This window comes from Caloenas nicobarica, chromosome 11 (assembly GCF_036013445.1).
Source record: "Caloenas nicobarica isolate bCalNic1 chromosome 11, bCalNic1.hap1, whole genome shotgun sequence".
Classification (NCBI taxonomy): Eukaryota; Metazoa; Chordata; class Aves; order Columbiformes; family Columbidae; genus Caloenas; species Caloenas nicobarica.
In genome coordinates, this window is record NC_088255.1 from 20191724 (window position 1) to 20210397 (window position 18674).

Genomic DNA, 18674 nt, shown 5'->3' on the forward strand with positions numbered 1-18674 from the left:
CATGGATGTCCAACACAATTTCCCCTCGGCAACAGCAAGACAAAGCATCCCCTGACACAGCCAAGCAGGGGCATCCCCTTCGCCCCACCAGGAACCCCACGCCCATTTTGGCACACGCCGTTTCTCCACAGTCCTTGAGGGAGCTCACCCCGCCATGCGCCAGCTCACATTTCTCTGGCAATTAAAAACAAAATTACCGTCTATGATTTCTAGTCAATTTGACAACAGCTCCTCCATGGGCAGAATTCACCTCTCTGCTCCTTTCAGCCACCCTGTTCCAGCAAGACCCACCAACTGTGCCGTTACCTGCCGTGACAGGTATGTGTGGGTCTCACGTAGGTCCGGCCAGCGCAGATCCGGCTCCTGTCACCAGGCACAGGCAACCCACAGCCTCAGCCAAGGGAAAAAGAATTAATATCTGTAACACAAAACAACCAGACCAAGAAACAGCAGCTTTGAAGGTTTATTTCCAAACAAACTTTCTGCATCCTCAGAAATACAGGCCACATGATGACCTGGACAATTTCATGCAGTCATGACTGGACAGTTAATGAAGCCTCAGTATCTACACACTAGTTATCTACTTCTTAGCAGCACATTGGAGCAGTTTTAACTCTTTAATGCTTATTTTTCACTGCAGTTATGTGGCAACCACAACCTTGACTCAGCAGTGGGAGCTTTAAGGGAGTATCAAGGACTTTCTGCCCACCTCAGACCTCCAGGCCTCTTCTACAGCATGCTCCTGGGAGCAGGGACTATTTTCATTTGTGCAACACTCTGTGCACCAGGGACTTGGCACAGCATTGCAGTACAGTAGTGCAAACAGCTGACGGTACAGAAACACCACACATGGCCTGTGCAAGAGCAAAGGTCTGGCTGAAGTCAAACCACAATCCCCCCCAAAACGCTCTCTTGGTCGTTCCTCACCTGCCACCCGCTCACTCCATTCCATGGCACCAGCTTCTGTCCTGAAAAAGCCAGTCATTCCTCATTCACCTCTGTCCTCTCAGGGTTTCACAGACCTGCACTGCTGTTCTTCCAGGCTGGTGAGTCCTCAATCATGTAATTAATTCCCTCAGAAGTCTTCCCAAAACTTTGATTATTCCTGTCATCCTTCCTTAGGCCTTGTTCAGGTGGAACCCCAGCCAGGTGCCAGGCATCCTCTGCAAAGATCCAGAGGGAGAGTGGGTAAAGACAAACAAAACTGCACTTCACACCCACAGCCATGCCTTCCTGTGAAAAATCCATTTCTGACAAAAAGACACTGTGTTATTGTATTATTATCTGCCAGATTTGTTCAGAGATTAAAAAAAAATATATATCTGAAAAGTTGGGGGTTTTTTCCCCCTTCATAATATGAATCATTGGAGAAAGTATGAGCATTTATGCCAAACTTAATTTTATTTCTTTATTTTACAAACAAAAATATACATTTATTCTATATTTTCTTTCTTTGCATCCCCAACACACACATAACACACTCTGCTGAAGGACCATTTTGAATGTGGCCCAAAGCATTATATATATACATAAACATACAACAGGAGGAAGGTCAGTCTGTGACCTCGCGCAGAAGCTCCTCAGCAGCAGAATGTGCGACACTCCAGAAATACTGGAGTCCCGCCAGCAAAGGACAAGGACAGGATGGACGTGTCGACCACGTGCACAGGTGATCCCTCAGCACTGAATTCAGCTGACAAAAAGGCCGATTCCTAACCAGCTCTTCTCATCCCCGAGGAGGGCAGATAAGACCTCTTGGTCAGGGTGTTCAGAGTCTGCAAATACTCCTTGGGACGGAAAAGCGGTCACTCCATTTCTCAACTGCTTTAAGACTTTCACATCTCTTGGCTGCCCAAGGCCCATCAGCTCCAGGGAAGCTCTGCAGGTTTCCCCAAATTTTCCACCAGCGGCTCGGGATCAGCGCTGCGAGCAGCGTTCAGAGCAGCAGCAAAGCAGTCCAGGCACTACATCATCCTTCCCTTTGCAAGAGAACCAGCCAGCGTGGCTCAGGCTGCTTCACTGCAAGTGACGGGAGCAACACGGAACACTTCTGTGATGTGGTAAGGGCTGAACCGGCCAGTTGCTTGTCCAGCCCTTCCATGGTCATTGCATGGAGGGTAAACGTGAAAGGCTGTTGATCTACATGAGACCATTCGGCTCTCGCACACAGACAAATGGAAGCCTTTTTTCCTCAAAAGTAAATAATAAAAAAAAAGTGGGGTTGGTTTGTTTTCAAGGTGCCAATGCTACTTTGAGGCCTGCAGGGCAAAGTTCACAGGCAGATCAGAGAGGCTGCATTGCTCATTAACAAAAAAAAGATAAGCAAAGGGCCTGCATAGTTTTGGCAACCAATATGAACTTCATGTTCTTACCCAAACTTACTTTCCCTGTGGTGGGAACACCTGGTAGCAAATACTTTCCGCTACCTGCTCATTGATCCAAACTAACACTTCCACGCTGCACCCTGCATGACAATTTCCCAGAAACTCTCACTTCAATATTTTTCAGAACAGCAGTGAGTTGAGGCAAGAGATTCACACAGATCCCAAACATTTCAAATTCCCTCTTGCTACCATGGAAAGTTGCTATTGCTTAGAGCAGATCTTCACCTACCTGGAAGACTCAGGTAGGAAAGCACCCCCAAAGTGAGAGGAACACACCTCTGCATCCTTGGAGAGCACAGGATGCCCCAGAAACCAGCCTGACGCAGTTTTTAGCTGAACAGTCCTGGACTGGAACATCATGTCTTGAAACTGCACACCAGACAGCTCAGACAAGAGCAGTCCCTTTTCCAGCACAGAAGAGGTTAATAAGAAGTTCCAGATAGTCTTTAAATGAACCGAGCTCCACATGCACAAAAGAATTTTCAACGTATCAAGCCATAAAACCTGTTCAGACCAGCAGGAGTCTGGGGATCTGAATGGCAACACAAGAGAGGGACGCTGCCAGGGAAACGTGCATCTCCCACTTGCCTCCCTACTTACACCATGAGCCAGCTCAGTTCTAGCCTGCTGTAGTGCTTGAGAGTTTCCAGTCACTAAATACTGACAGCTCAGATCATCATGGACTTCTGCTCTGCCTCAAGCACCTGAACGTCTCTGGAACCTTCATCTGCAGAGTCAGCTTCATCCTTCAGAGCGCTCCCCAGGATACTGCCAGAGCCACAAAGCCGGGCGCAGATGGAAAATGCACCTGCCTCACAGGTTTTATTCTCAAAACTCAACCCTGATTTGGTGGTGTTACCTAGATTGTCCTGTAAGCTCAGATGCACAGTTGTACAGCCTCCACAGACCGTTTCACAGCTGCTTCAGCTCAGCTAGACAGCAGCACTGTCTGTCCTTCTGTCTCCCTGTCGCTCAGTCCGTCCATTCCGCTAGATGTAAGTCCCCCAAAATGCTCTCAGGGCACAAAGAACAGCTCATTCCTCTTCATACCTCTCTTCTCCTTCCCACACACACTCAGAACACTCCTTTCAACCCTTAGCAAACGCAAATCATTATTTTCACCACTTTTAACTGAAACCAAAGACAAACCCAGCTGACCAGCTTCCCTCTCCAAACACTACCACCCCTTATGCTGTTGCATCGTGACCAGACCCAGGCAATCACACTGCTTGAAAAAACCCCGAGACACCATCTTTGGTTTCAACCACCAAAATCTTTCTACATATGTACAATACAGCAGTTAAATCAACACCCTCATCCCTAAATACCATTTCCCTAATTGGCAGACAAGTGCTTTCAATCATTGAAAAGGAAGAGATGCCAGTCAGGTCTGTGTTATGGGTCATATTCACATCTGGAACACGGAGGATCAAGAAGGCTCAGTGTTTATAGGTTTGTGAACAAGACTGTTCTACATTGTTCTCAGGTAGCGCCAGAAAACGTTCTTTCCAACAGGATTTGGGCTGCCAGCTTAGTTCCACAATAGGTTTCAGAAATCCTAAGGAAGAGAGGAAAGCCACTGCAGACAGCCAAGGACAGATTTCCGATGGACATCCTAACAGTTGCGGCATCAGGAGTTTAGAAGGAAAAGAACGAGGCATGGCGTGAAGCAGGTCACTCTGCCTCAGGCATTGATGGCTTTCCAGCGGTCACTGTCTGTGCTGTTGATGCTGCCCACGTGATACGGCATCGAGGCCACATCATCCAGGTAGGCGGTGGTATCGATCTGAGTGTTCGAGTAGAACCCTGAATCCATTCCTTCCTTCTTAGTGACAGCATACGGGTGGGGTAGGTGCACATCCACATCCTCTGGTTCATCCACCTGACATTTGTAGGAGAAAAGGATCTTTGGTTCAGACCTGGAGTGAGCAAAGATTTAAAATACATGTTTAAGCAACGTAGTATCACAGCCACTTACCCTTAAACTCAGCAGCACTAAGAAATTGTATATTCAGACCCTAGAGACCCTTCACATCAGCTTTCAGTTCTGAAATATACCCAGCAGAATAATTGCCATAAAGTAATGCTAAATATAGCTCTGGACTAAGTCACCTGAAGGAAATAAAAAGGGCAGAATCCTGACTCCTGTGTGGGAAAGATGTTCTTATCTTTGGGAGTTCACAATTACTGAAGGCAAGAGCATCCCAACAACACCGGACTCCACAGCAGCTGGTTACTGACACCAACACAAGTCCACCTCAAGTTCCATCTGCACACATCAGCACAAACCAAAATACAAACACTTGTGGATCAGCAGTTTTCATCTCTAACTCCAGACATTGTTCTGATTTTAGAGGGCAGCAGAGGCATGTTCTGATATTTTAGGAGTACTTTATGTTCTTAGTTATTTTAAAGGCTGCTGTTTCTTGCTTATGGACTATACAAGCTAAAGCCTACAGTAAAATATTATTTTTTTCTTGCCAAGATGCATCTCCTCTGAGTGGCCACACGGCGGCAACCGCGACCCACGAATCACAGCCCCGAGTGCTCTTAACTGGTGACTCTGGGGCCCTTTGTGGAGGACCCAGACAAAGAGTTACCTCAGCCCGAGATCCTTCCTGCAAACTTTGAACTAAACAGGATGCAGACACTGCAGAAATGATCCTCATAAATGTTGGAGAGGAATACAGCTATCAGCTCTGCTTTGCATACACAGGAATCTTGGACAGAAGCGAGCACCCCTGAGTCACACACACAAAACTTTGACAAATTAAAAACTGGTTTCCTAACTGGCATTCTAGTCACTGCCTTTATTCTACACAATCAAGTGACAATATATACCCTCTAAACTCCTGTTGCTGGCTACTCACCCAAAGAAGCCTTTCAGGAATGCCACATAGATGAGAGGTGCAAAGAAGCTGAAGTAAAGGAACGTGGTGGCATCAACACAGCTGTCAACGGCAAAAAGGGAACACAAAGGAATTTTGCACTCGGGCACAAAACAGCTGGATAACACCAGTCACATCCCCTCAGAATGACCCAAATCCCTTTAGTGTCCAAGCAGAGAACAAGAAAAGTCTTGTGCTAAACAAATTCAAACTGGTGCAAAGTAACAGACGTTGCCATCAACATGTGCCACTGCTCTTAGACACCTGGAGGGAACCACACCAAGAGCCAAGGTCTGACCAAGAGCACAGTCTCAGTGCTCCCAATTTTGACTCAGAAGCGACACTGATCCCTGCAGAACGAGACTCCAGATGAGAATAAGGGTGTCTCCACGCTATTTCTAGCAAACAGATGATTTCCTCCCTTATTACCTGTGAAACACCAGCCAACAGCCAGGCATCAGTGGATTCAAACTATTATTCTCACCCACCACCTCAAGACCACTGCAGAGCATGCAGCTCTACAGACCTCTCCACTTGGAGTCTCCTGACCTCTTAGAGGTCTTTTGGCACAAAACAGAACCAAAAGCTTTATTCTTCTTAAGGAACAGAGCACAAGTTCATTTTCTTGGGAGAGGCAGTGTTAAACGACACTCAAATGCAACACGAGAAACTGGGCTGCAGACCCCACCCAGCATACATACCACAGTCCTTCTATGATATCCACACAGAGGAGGGCACTGCCCAGGCCCTGCACCAGGTTCAGCAGTGCCAGGATTCCAGCATAAACATAAAAACTCCTTCTGGCTGTGGGAAAGAGATGGACACAGATGAAGCTCAGCCTCATAAGCACCAGCTCAGTGCAAATCTGTTTGATGGAGATGACAAACCCAACAGAAGCATCTCACCATCTTGTCTGTTTAAGAATTCCCAAAGAATTAAGATTATTTTCCTGTGCCATGCTGGCAGGATTGATGTGGATAGTGGACTAAACTGTACCCTCCTGCATGTCTATACACACAAGATGGTTTTTGAAAACAGATGGTCATGGCAACACATGTGAAGGTTTTATAGACAGGCACCTGGAACCAGCATCAGCCACATAACTGAACACAAGAAAAACCAACAAAAACACCAGAGCAGAACCCGAAGCTGCACCCCTCGATGTGCTGCACTAGCACAACTGCTCAGGAGACTGGACAGGAGCAGCAGGGTCTGTTTGTGGCATCTGCCACACATACCCACTCCCTCAGTGTACCCACACACAGCCCCATGCAAACATCTTCGTAACAGCTTCTCTCCCTATTCAAGAGCTGCAGATATTCTGCAACAAAAAGAAAAACCAGAGAAGCATCTTAATAAAGTAAATTCCCAGATAAAAATTATTAGGCAGCTCCAAATTAGCCTTTCTTTCCCAGGGGATGACCAGCATGTACACAACATCATACATGTATTTCAAAGGAAACTATTAAGAAGCCATTTATTACAGCTCTCTGAAGAATATATATTTAGATTACACCTGTATCATTAACTGAGCAGTAAATTTTGTTTTCTTAATGTATTAGTAATTGTTTAGCTACTGAAGTAGCAATGTAACTGCTCTTACTCTGCTCTCCAAGAGGCACAACATAGTGTTTTCTACAGATAACTTAGTCCTTTGCTGCGTATTTGTACACCCAGGTAGTGGGGTGTATTTGCAGCACAATCAGATATAGGAACCTCTTACTCCCACCTATGTTTTATCCTGGTGCCTTCTTCCCTATCTATACTACAGAACACGCTACGGTCACTTACAGGGCAAAGAAATCCGGTCTTTCAGAGGAGTTTTTGGAAGAATCACCACCAAGGAATAGACCTGTTGGGACAAAGAATGCATTGTAGCACAGCTGCTTGGCAACTGAACAGTCCTTGCCGGGCCGGCATGCGCTGTCACGCACTCCCTAGACGTCTCAGGACAGGAGCACAGATCCCCTGATGTTAAACTCAGTGCAGACATGAAGGCCCCACACGTCACCCAAATCGGCACACCAAGGCTGGTCAGAGCAGCTATCAGAGTGCGTTAACACATGCCCACTACTTACCAGAAAGAAGAAACAGGAGCTGGCAAGCCAAAAGTGTCTCCCTCCATGGCCATAGATGTTGAAGTCTTCTGCTGAGAGGTGAGCATCAGGGTATAGGATTTCCAGGGTGCCCTAGGAGAGAAGTGGTACCAACATGACTCTGCTAAAGTGGGTGTCTGGACAAAGGAGATTGTGCTTAAAGATGTTCAGGGAACAGCTGTCCCTGCCATCTAAGACCCAACCATTGCTCTGCTGAGACCAAGTGAAGCTCACACAAGAGAAGAAGAAGAAACTGAAGACAAGAAGTGCAGAGAAAAACGTGGCAGGAATCTGCATCTGCGAGAAACCAGCATCAATGACATTCCAGAAGAGAGACTGAATGAAGGACAGGGGATGCAAGCAGTTGTCTGCTTGAAATAGACTTAGAGTTCCATTTCCATCTCTAAAGTAGACTTTTCCTGCTGAAACATCCAGAATATAATGGCCTACACTTGTACAAGAGCTGGGGAAGGACACTGTCTCATTCATTTGAATTCCTGAAAAATGGTATGAACAGAATCTACCATACAGACAATGGAGAGAGAAAAGTGCTTGTAAGCACTACTGAACCCAGAGATAGCTCAAACACTTGATATTTAATGAGGCTCCTCCAGCTTTATCATGTGGTAATGATCAGCTCACTGCCTCTGCAAGCAAGAGCCTGGTCACAGAACAAAGATCTGTGTGTTATTCTGGTGCTGCCCCAAGTAAAGAGACACAGGGCTGACCAGTTACATGCCAAGGAGAAGAATAAACCCAGACACATACCACATTGTTCAGAGAGATGGAGATATAGCCAATAAACGGAGCTAGCAAGCCAGTTGCTAGTTTGAAGGGAAACAAGAGCTCTCAGCGCTCAAAGAGCCAGAAGACAAGAGGCCCACTGCACTGCCCTTGTCTGGCAAGCACACCTCAGGTCTCCCCATCCAGTTCTCATGGCACTTGAGATTCAGAACTTGTGGCTCAGGTATGAAAAACTCTCACTCCTGTTCCAGGGTTCACTAAATAAGGCAATCCACCTAAACCTCATCTCATTTCTCAACCTTGGCTGAGCCATTCATGCCATAACAAGGACGAGGAGAGGTGTGTGCTCTGGGGAGCATCCAGTCTTCCCCCAAAACCTCAGCCAAAGAATAAAGCTGCCACTTTCCAGATAGGAAACTCAACTGCCTAACTCCAAGCAAAGTCCCCTCTTTTGCAAAGACTAATCCTTCTGCTCCAGTGTACTCACCTGGGTGACAGAATATGCCAGAGACAGCACTGTAGTGATTGCCAGAACACGTTTCACACTCGACTTGCTCTCCAGGTGACCTGGAATTAAGGAATGCAGATGTGACTCAGGATGTGATCTCAGTGCTGCTAAAAATCAGTTCTCTCCAAAACCAATACAGGAAAATATCTGTATTTCCAGAGGCCTTCAAGGGAAGGTTAAAGCTCACTTAACGGCTAGAAACTGCTTCCGTGTTTGGAAAGCTGAGCCTTTCACAGACAAAACAATACCTAGAAAACAACAGCTTTTAGCTTGCTTTCCTCCTACCCACTAATATAGGTGATGCAACTAAGTCCTCCTGCTAGAGTTACCAAAATAAGAAAAAAAACAAAAAACAAACAAACAAAACCAAAAAAACCCCAACAACAACAGTCAGGAATTACTTCAGTATCATGTACAATGAGATGTTGTAAAGTTTCTTCTCAGGAAAAACGTTGATGGGAGACTGGGTTAGAGCAGGGAAGAAAGGAAGAATTTAAAGAAATCTGCACTGGATTATGCTGGAGCAGAAAATCTCCACAAACTCCTTCCAACCTAAACTGTTCTGTGAGCTCTCAAAGGATGAAAGATGTGCTCAGATGTCCCACTGGCAGATGCAACAGTGACACCTACCAGCCCCCCCATCTCTGACCCACAGGAGGGTGCTCCAAACAGCATTTTCACCTGTACAACTGAAAAGAAGTAGAGTTACAGATTGCAGGTACAGTTAAAGCATTTGAATGAAGCCAGGAGGGAATCAAACCAACCAAGAAGGGGATAGAATGACTCCCTCCAAAGTAACCCTCTTAAATAAAAGTCATCTTCACCCAAGCTGTACCTTCCTTCATCACATGCATGCAGGACAAAGCACATACAAACCCTGAAACTGCACAAGCCATAGATCTGTAAATATAATCAGGCTTTCAGACATTTGTAACTAAAACGGCCCAATTTGTCTTTTGTCTTTATTCTAGAGCTCCTTCACTTTACAGAATCAGCATCTCCACAAACTTAAGAGTTGCAGCCTCTGTGGAAAGAAAGGGGACAGGAGACATTCGAAGCGCTCAAAAACCTCCTGACACATACCAAAGGCGAGGCCTAGAATCACCACACTCAGTTCAATCGCCAGAAGGAAGAACCTTGTGATCTCCCACAGGATCTGAGGGATAACAGAAACCAGACAAACACGATTAGATGGAGCCAGGAACCAGTCGTAAGTTAATACAGCAAATCCCCACTCCCCGCTCCAGGGGATGGCAGCCTCTGAATGGAGCGAGTCATTTCCACAAACCTTCCTCATGCTTTGTAAGGGATACTAATTACATGCCTGTGAAACAGAACAGTCTCGTGGAAGCAAACAAACAGCATGCCTAGAGAGAGGAAGTGGCCATGGTTTGCCAGACTTGAGGATCTATCGCTTGTCTTGGATGTGTTCTTTCTGCTGTACTCCCAAGGAACACAAACCCAAGACAACCTCGAAAGTATAATATTAAACAGAGCCAGTTCTTAAAGCTGTAGATTCTGCAGTACAGTTACCACTGAATGAACTCAGTATTCTGCACTCCTTCAAAGCTACTGGTCCTTAAACCTAAAGCATATTCAACTCTAAAGTCCTCCCGCTTCCAGCTTGTGATTTTCATTCCCATGTTTTATTTGGTGAAACAAGACTAGAAACACAGCAGATGAGGCAACTTTGCAGGTAGTCATGCAATAAATCAGTGCCAAACCTAGAACAAGAACCCAGATTCTGTCTTATTAATCCTTTTCCTCAGAACACTGAATGGCACTCTCTCTTGAAGAAACATAATATTTTAAGAGGCCTTTGATGGACACTTCTAAGCTCAGAAAATACACAGTGTGTGTATATGAGAGGAAACAAATGAAATACAACATACATCATAGCACACGTGTTTACAAGAAAAACTGACAGAGTATATCTGTCTTACTGCATGACTTCCCAGCAAAAGGCACTCGGCAGCACGACCAACGGAGCTGAAGAAAAGCACCTTCTCCATTATTCAAGTCCTGGACCTACATCTATGCATCACTGATGAATAAAAATGCTACAAACATCCAGCCACGCACAAGGACCAGTGCATTACAATACTCTGATAGGCAACATTAAAGGGGAAAGCAAACGGACCACACCAATCCCAGACAATAAAGCTGGAAGACCTGTACCCTGCGGGTGGCTCTTCTTCCTCTAACAGCTCCAGAACTACAGAGCTTTTTGTTTTAGGTAATATTGTGCTACAAGTCAAATGATTACAAAGGAAGAGCACGTACAAAGCTATTTCCTGTTTGCTAAGGGTTCACCCTGTGCTCGGAGTGGCTGCAAGGACAGACTTCAGAGAGCAGCCTCAAAAGGGAATTTAGTTTTACTTGCTTTCCATGCAAAATAATTAAGTATTTTTCAAAGAGCTACTCAAATATTGCAAGAACAACAAAGGCCAGGTCTTGCCTCTCTACTAAAGGTATCAGAATGTTTAGCTCTTGCAAAGCAGAGTCATTCCATCCCTGCAACAGCAAAGTTCTGCTGCCACTATTTGTGTTTCTATTTTAGGAGGTCTATTGTTTTACAGCCCTGGATGTTGTGATCATTTAGACACAGTTATCAGAACAGGATTCTATAGTAGACATAGCTACGAGCACTGCAAAAAACCCCCACATTCTTCCTGTATGCACATAAAAGAGAAGCCTTAGCAGATTGCTGTGACTAGAACTGCACAAAGCAGAGCCTCTGAAATCAGTGTTGCACCTACCTTATCAGCAACCGTGGCAGTGTCAGAAGCACTCACAGTCATGGAGACAACAGCCCGGGCAATACCAACTAGAGCCACCACAAATACCTACACAAAAAGATATCAAATGTGAGCACATGTCAAAAGGCACATACACAGTAGTGACCAGAAACCGCTTTGGAATACCATTGCCAGGTCAGCTTTCAAGCCTGGTAATGTGTACTAAGGATTTTCTGTACAGATTAGGGTTAATTTCCTGAAGAAGATTCCTCAGGCTTGTTAGATGTAGGAGTACTGGCTTAAAATTTAGGAAGGCACAAAATTTCCTCAACTGTCAGATTAAACAACTCTGAAGAGGTCTCAACCTCTCCTTACACCGGTATCATTACAGGCAAACAGTCTTCCTACCCTTCAGTCCACTGGCGTAGGTGAGGAGAAAAACCAGACAAAAACCGTATCCCTCCAAATTACAAGATTAAGTGCTTGGTATGACCAAATAAACCAATCACATCAGATAACAGAAGCCACTCGATTCCAACTACCACACCTCAGATCTGTGATAAAACTAAAATCTGCAGTTCTCTCACTCCACACTGACAATGCTGAGGAACTCAGAGGAAAAAAAGCTGCAGCCAACAGCTTTAACACACCTTACCCTGCTGCACAGTGCAACAGAGATACACAAGTCAGCCCATGCACCATTTAGACATGACAGCATGGAGCTCAGCGAGGTTACTTTACCAACTCCCATGCAGTCACAGCCATACAATTAAGAGATCAGCTGGATATATCTACCCTCCACTGTGCAGATTTACCTTCTAAGAAAGCAGAATTTTCCAGATAAAATCCTTCAAGTCACAGGCTAATTCTAAAGATGCAGGTATGAGACAGTGAAATCTATCAGGGAATGAAGAGAGTTCAAGTTGATTCCAAGGTGGCTGGAGAATGGAAACGATCCATTAACACCTACAGCTGAATATTTCCTCCTTAGACGAAGGGAAGCAAATACCATGAAAACAGAATAACACAACACTCTCTCCTGGGGTGGAAAACTCTAGAACAAAACACTGGCAAAAAAGAAAGGTCCCTGAATATTATGGTGTTCTGGAGCAGCAACAACTCATTGTAGAGAAAAATACACCCTTTTTGCTTTCTAAGTAGGCAGAGTTTCTTCTCAATCTATTAACTTTGCTTTAATCACTGACTCCACAAGAAAGTCTTCCTTCAAAGCATAACAAACAGCCATTTGAAATTCTCACAGAACACACTTACACCCTCATTTCCCAATAACACGCTCCAGAAGATCAAACTGAACAAAAGCGTTTTCCTCTAAGGCTGTTTCATAACTTTCTGCTTCTCACCATTTTGAAAAAGTCAACAGCATACAACCAGTTCACTTTTTTCTTCCCTTTGGTCTCTGAGGAATTTTGCTTTCCAAAGCCTTTGGCATGAACTTCCTACTAAACCACGTGCATTACTGGAACCATGAAGAAAGATTTAAATACTGAGTGGAAGCGGTTGGTAATATTTTTAAAAGTTTAGAGCATTTGTTCAGCTAACAGGTATGAAGCTCAGACATTACTATAGACGCTACCTTGATGTGATCAAAAGCTGCCCATGCCTTTTAAACTGGTGAGGGGAGAACAGACAAGATCTCACATGTTTGAGAGTTGTAACTGTACTGCCTGTGTGTTCTGTTGCCACCTTCAGAAGGGACAAGAACATGAACTCAGCAGCCACTTTGATATGATGGGACAGAAACTAACAGGGTTGGCTGTCTCCATTCCCACACTAACCAGAACCTTGTCCCATCACCATTTTCTACAGCAGATGACCAAACTTTCCAACAGCTTCCCAGAAATTATTCTCCAGTGTTTCACTTTCATTTCCCCAGTGAGAAGCTGGTTTTGTGTCACATGTGACTTTACTGCAAAGAACAAGAAAGTGAAAGATGCTAAAGTCCAAGACAGCAAAGGAACAGAAGAAGGGGGGATGAAATCACCACAGGAGAACTAAATCCACCTAAATCCAGCAGTAAGGTCCCAGCATCTGTGAAAAGCAGAATTAAGACAGCGGGGGGGGGGGGGGGGGGGGGGGAAGTGTTCAATCCTTGTAGCATACCTTCAACTAAAAATCAATTTTATCCCCCTGAGATCTGGTCTAGGCTCTCTCTCCACTAGTTCAGTGATATTATTCATGAGTGGTAATAAAAAACACTCCCTCAACAGTTCAAAAGCACAGAGCAGTACTCACTAGTATGTAGAATGTAGTGAAGATCGGGCTGGAAGTGACCCGGATTTTGGCTCTGGCAGAGGGCAGCTTCCAGAGCAGAAACATAAAGAAAAGCACATTGGGAACCAGGAGCAGAAGATCCCAGTAGCGGACTCTGCAAAAAGTAAATAAATCAGGTTTTTTGTCCTGTTCTTCAGCATCCAGAAGAAAAGGCACAAGCCCCAGTCCCTTCTCAACCAAGCTCTGAGAAAGGGAGCTCCTTCCCCTGGCCAGGGTCAGACTGTGGTCCCGTTTCCTCCGTCTCACCTGGACTTCCCAATGTCCTCGTAAAGCAGCAACAGGCACTTGTGTGGCACAGTGATGTTGGTGTCGTTGATTGCCGGCGTTGTTGTCGGGGACAAAGCTGTCACATTATCCAATGCTGTCACCAGTGCGGTCGAATGTGTGATGTTGTCGGACATGGATAATCTCATCGCAGACGTCACGGACTGGAACATCCTGCCTTCCTTCTGGTCCAGGTCAAACACGGAGCAAGACAACCACAGCAGAGACAAAAAGCAACATTAAATCAGTTGTGAGTCAGAGCTAAAAAACACAGCCCTGCCATTAGGCCTCTGCATAACTGCTTCCTGCTTGTTACAGCAAATTATCATCATCAGAAAGATGGTATTACACAATGAAATGCCACCTGCCCTTCCTCTGCACACAGCTATTAGAGTAGACAAAACAAAACCACTATCTCGTATCAGAGTAACAAGTACCTTCAAAATAGTGTAATACTATGCTGGATTAAATTTTGTGATTTTTTTTGATTCATAGAAGAAATCAAGACTCAGCAGCAACATGTGACATCATCGGATGGAGACAGAAACCCTCCTGTACCAGAACATCCATTATCTTTCCAGCTCCTGAGATTAAAAAGTTACAGTCAATGATTTAATTTCAACTACTGCAAAGAAAAAATGATGGTCCCTACATAAAACCTGCTGCTGTTACCAACCCCACAGTCAGAGAGCAGGGAGAACTCACATATTTTTACCTAAAGGGGCTGTACAGACTCTTTATCTTCTAAATCCAACACTGGCAAAAGCCAAGATTCAGCATTTTTCTTCAGCCCTCTGCAAGACACCAGAACTATTCAGATTTTAAGCAGAACACCAAGGCTGTGAAAAGACAGCACCTTTCTAAAAGCCCATTGGCATAAAGTTCTCCAACTTCTTACATCCACTAGTCCTAATTGCATCGCACTTCTCAGACACATCAGCATCATCACTGGTAGTTTACAAACCCAGAACCAGAACCAGTCCTACCTAATGGGTTTCCTAAGGTCAAAGTCTCGGGCAGCAGAGAGCTACGGTGCTCGGTTCTTCTGCCTGCTCTACCTCGCACCTCTCCTGCCTCTTGGAAAGATGACAAAACAAAGCTTCCCACCCCTCGATGAACCTTTCTTGAGCTGCCTTCACTGCGAGAACATTCCCATCTTTGCTGCCATCTGTCCATCCCCCAGGCCCTACACAGCTGAGATATTAACTGTCCCTCTAGAATTTAAAGGGAAACTTTGCTCTGCCACCGATAAAACTCCACGTGCCTCATGACTGTGCCAGTGGCTTCAGTAGAAACCACACCAGCAGCAGCTTATCCCTCTGATGGGTCCACAATCACCTTGGAAGCACAAGTGGACTACTGGACACAGAGCTTCAGAGCAAGATTCAGTATATACCGGAGTTTAGACCTGATTTACCTTACTAAGCCTTGCTCTGGACTCACTGAATTGTTTTATGCAAATCCTCTTCTCACCCTAAAACCAGCACCCTCACCCTCGAGGCATGTGACGGGGTACGAGCTGAATGCAAACACAAGGTCTTATCATCTCTCCTGGCACTCCCCAAAGAAGAGGTCACAGACGACACACAGATTCAAAAAATAAAATGTCTATCAACTGGCATTGCCAGAGACAGCGCTCTGGCAGCCTGTGTGCTATCGTCAATCCAGGATTCATCTCAAAAAAAAAAAAATCTCCCTGTTTGACTTTAGCCCTGGCTGGCATGGCAAAAACTGGCAGTCTCTGTGACATTAAATAAACACATGCAGATCTGGAAAGATCAGCTTTGTGCTGAGATGACAAAATCTGTGCCAAAAAATCCTAGTTCTAGTAGAGGTTCCAGCAAACAACCTTCGTATTGCAGACTTATCTCCCTTCCTTCCAGCTTCTCGCTCCTGAATTGACACTGTTGAGAATTATTTTCTGTGAATAATTTTGCTCCATTGTCTTCCTCTGAAATATCACTGCATCTCGGAAGCAGTAAGGACAAGTATGTTCACATTTGCCAACACAGAAAAAAGATCTACTTAATTATAAAAAAGCTGGGAAAGAAGCATGGGCAGAATAACAATCAACTGCAAATCATCAGAACCTCCTAAAATCTCTTCTGGGGCAAATAATTCAATCTGCCTGTCACAATGAAAAGAGCTGGAGGATAAAGCTGTGAGACAATTACATGGGAAAAACATCTTCCTTATAAAAAGAACAAACAGACTCCATTCTGTTTCTCTAGAAGTCACTACTATCATGGAACAGCAGCCAGCTGCTGATAAGGAGAGGAGTTGGCCACATGTAACAAAGCTCCAGTCATGCAGTTTCAAAGGGCAAAGCAGAACCAAGCTTACCTCCCAGTTAGGCTGCTCACTACAGCCTGGTATTAGTGTCCTGTTCTTCCTCCTAAGATGAAGGGCATGCAAAGCAGAGCAACAGAACATTCAACATGATAAGAAAGGGCAGCCAGAGCCATCGGCCAGGCAGCACGATCCCCACGCTGCTCTAATCGTTAAGACCTACAGCAAGGACGTGGAGAAGTGTCCCGTTCCCATCAAAATCACCAGCAAAAATTCCACGACATGACCAGGAACCGATGGAAAGGGCCCAGCTAAGCTCTGTCATCCCCAGCAACGCTGCTCCTTCCAGCACACTGTCCAAACCCATGCCCTGTCTAGTCCAAAATAAGTCAGCTGAGTATCCCCACAAGCTCACTCACCACACCCGGCTGCTCGCTGCGGCCAAACCAGCCCATGCAACCAGGATAAACTCACCCCTACCCACATAAAAGGAAACCAGTGCCACAGTCCTGGTCTCTCTTTTCCTTCTAGCAGGCATCTCTAGTCACTGGAAAATAAAAGAAAATGGTTTTCTACACTACAGCCAAAGTCAGGCTGACTCGGCTGAGGCCTCTGTCCAGGCGCTGGGAATGTTTCTTCGTTCATGGCACCGTAACCGTATCAGAGCTCAGGGAAATTCAGGGCTCAAATCACCGGCAGTTCTCTGTGCTCTCATCGCCTGAGCACATCAAGGTGAACTGCACACTACCAAAGTTCCAGCGCGAACAAAACAATGACAGTTTCTTTCTTTCTGAAAACAGTATCAGAAAATCTTGCAAGTGCACATCATACTAGGGTTGAGATAGCTCCTTAAAACACTGTATTTGTGCAAGAGAAAACTGCACTGACCACATTCCTGTTTAAATACAGCTGTTACTTCAGTAACTTAAACGGTTAAAAAAAAAAGGACAAAAAGTGCCTCACATTTTGCATGTTACCCTTAGTACAAACTCACAAGAGAGGGATTTCCCACCAGAGACTGAGGACTGTTTTCTCTTTTTTCTCCAACTTCCATTCTCACACCTCGTTCTAGATTACATTCAAAAGAAAGGAGCCAAAATGTTAGAAGCAACCAAGCAGAAATACCAACAGCAGAAGCATCAACAACAATCCAAACCAACCAGACAGAGACTCCCAGTTCAGCGACGTGTTTCAGAAATAAGTACACTAAGTTTTTTGTTGATCCAGTTTGGGTTTGGGGTTTTGTTTGGGGATATTTTTGGACTTTTGCTTTTCCCTCCAGGAGGTGGGTGCACAGACAATAAACAAGAAGGCAGCAAGCAAAGCAAACTAACAGTCCATGGTCACTTCGTTCTACGCTGGCAAGGACACGCCGTCTATTTTACAGGCTGCTAGAGGAACCAGAGAGCTAGAGAAAGCCTCAAGTTACCTCCTACCCTTTAGGCTACAGAAAGATGTCTCTTGACGCTCCCGCCACTGAACTCCCAGGCTGCAAACGGGGGCTCGAACCCGCGTCCCCGGGACCCGCTGGGGCGCCTGCAAAGGGCAGAGACCCGGAGAGCAGCGAAGGCCGCCCCGCCGGCCCCGCTCACCCCGGAGCGCCGCAGCCAGGCCGGGCCGCTGGGACAGGCCCTACCGCCCCTCCCGTGCCCCCCACACCCCATAAGGCCCCGTCCCGGCGCCGGCCCCGCTCCTACCCGCCGCGGGCCCGGCCCGCCCGGCGCTGCCGCCCCGGCGCTCAGTCGCGGGGGCCCGGCCCCGCCATCCCAGGCCCCGGCCCCGCCGTTCCCCTCAGCCAGGGAGCGTCGCTGAAGAGCGGCTGAAACAGAGCGCCGCGCCGCCAGAGCAGACGCGCCCCCGTTTTTCCGGCCGGACCCAGCGGCGCTATTGAGAGAGGGTCCCCAAGAGAGGAGCCGCTTAGACCAATCAGAGACCAAGTGGAGAGAGGGTCTGTCAAGTAGGCCAAAATAAATAGGGGCGCTAACCAATGGGAAGGGGCGGGAGGCGGGACTCGAGGGGCGGGCCTGCCGCGATTTAAAGGCGCCCTAGGGAGGTCGCTTCCCTTATGACCTCTGCGGCCCTCAGCTGTCCGGCGCGATCGTGTTTGAATGTGAACTGCTGTCCGGGTCTTCGCTATTCCAATTTCGGCTGTATGAACCAGAGTTTGTGAGCAATTGCATAACTTATTTTGTATGTTTGCTATTATTATTTTCTCTTCCTTTGCTGTGCTATTAAGCTGTTTTTATCTGAACCCATGAGCTTCTCCCTTCCCTTTTGATTCTCTCCCCCATCCCACTTGGGAGAGGGAGCAAGCAAGTGGCTTCGTGGCCCTTGTTGCCAGCTGGGGTTAAACCACAACAGGATCCAAGCTCAAAGGCTCAGCAGGCACTGACATCTCTGAGTTATAGAAAGGATGCTTCTGTTTAAAGGGAGGTGGAGCATTTCTGCCTAAAAAGTGCCTTGGTAACAGG

The 18674-nt window shown here is 46.1% G+C and overlaps 2 protein-coding genes across 3 annotated transcripts in view; one reads left to right on the top strand and one right to left on the bottom strand.

The window, feature by feature from the left end:
* The window catches only part of ABTB1 (ankyrin repeat and BTB domain containing 1), a 129479-nt gene that overhangs the window by 24786 nt on the left and 86019 nt on the right, over nt 1-18674 (top strand). The gene's annotated exons all lie outside the window — the stretch shown is intronic.
* On the bottom strand, nt 522-18066 carry TPRA1 (transmembrane protein adipocyte associated 1). 2 transcript variants are annotated; one of them, XM_065642745.1, is made up of 11 exons: nt 17901-18066; nt 13897-14099; nt 13612-13744; nt 11380-11466; nt 9704-9776; nt 8600-8679; nt 7351-7461; nt 7064-7124; nt 5974-6076; nt 5255-5335; nt 522-4303 (listed from the first exon to the last, which is right to left on the bottom strand). In XM_065642745.1, exons 2-11 carry the CDS (start codon nt 14085-14087, stop codon nt 4069-4071), a joined length of 1155 nt encoding a protein of 384 aa, XP_065498817.1. In that variant the 5' UTR covers nt 14088-14099; nt 17901-18066; the 3' UTR covers nt 522-4068. The 2 variants fall into 2 exon arrangements, with proteins under 2 accessions (XP_065498817.1, XP_065498816.1); XM_065642744.1 differs by having other exon boundaries at nt 13897-14096; nt 17901-17965.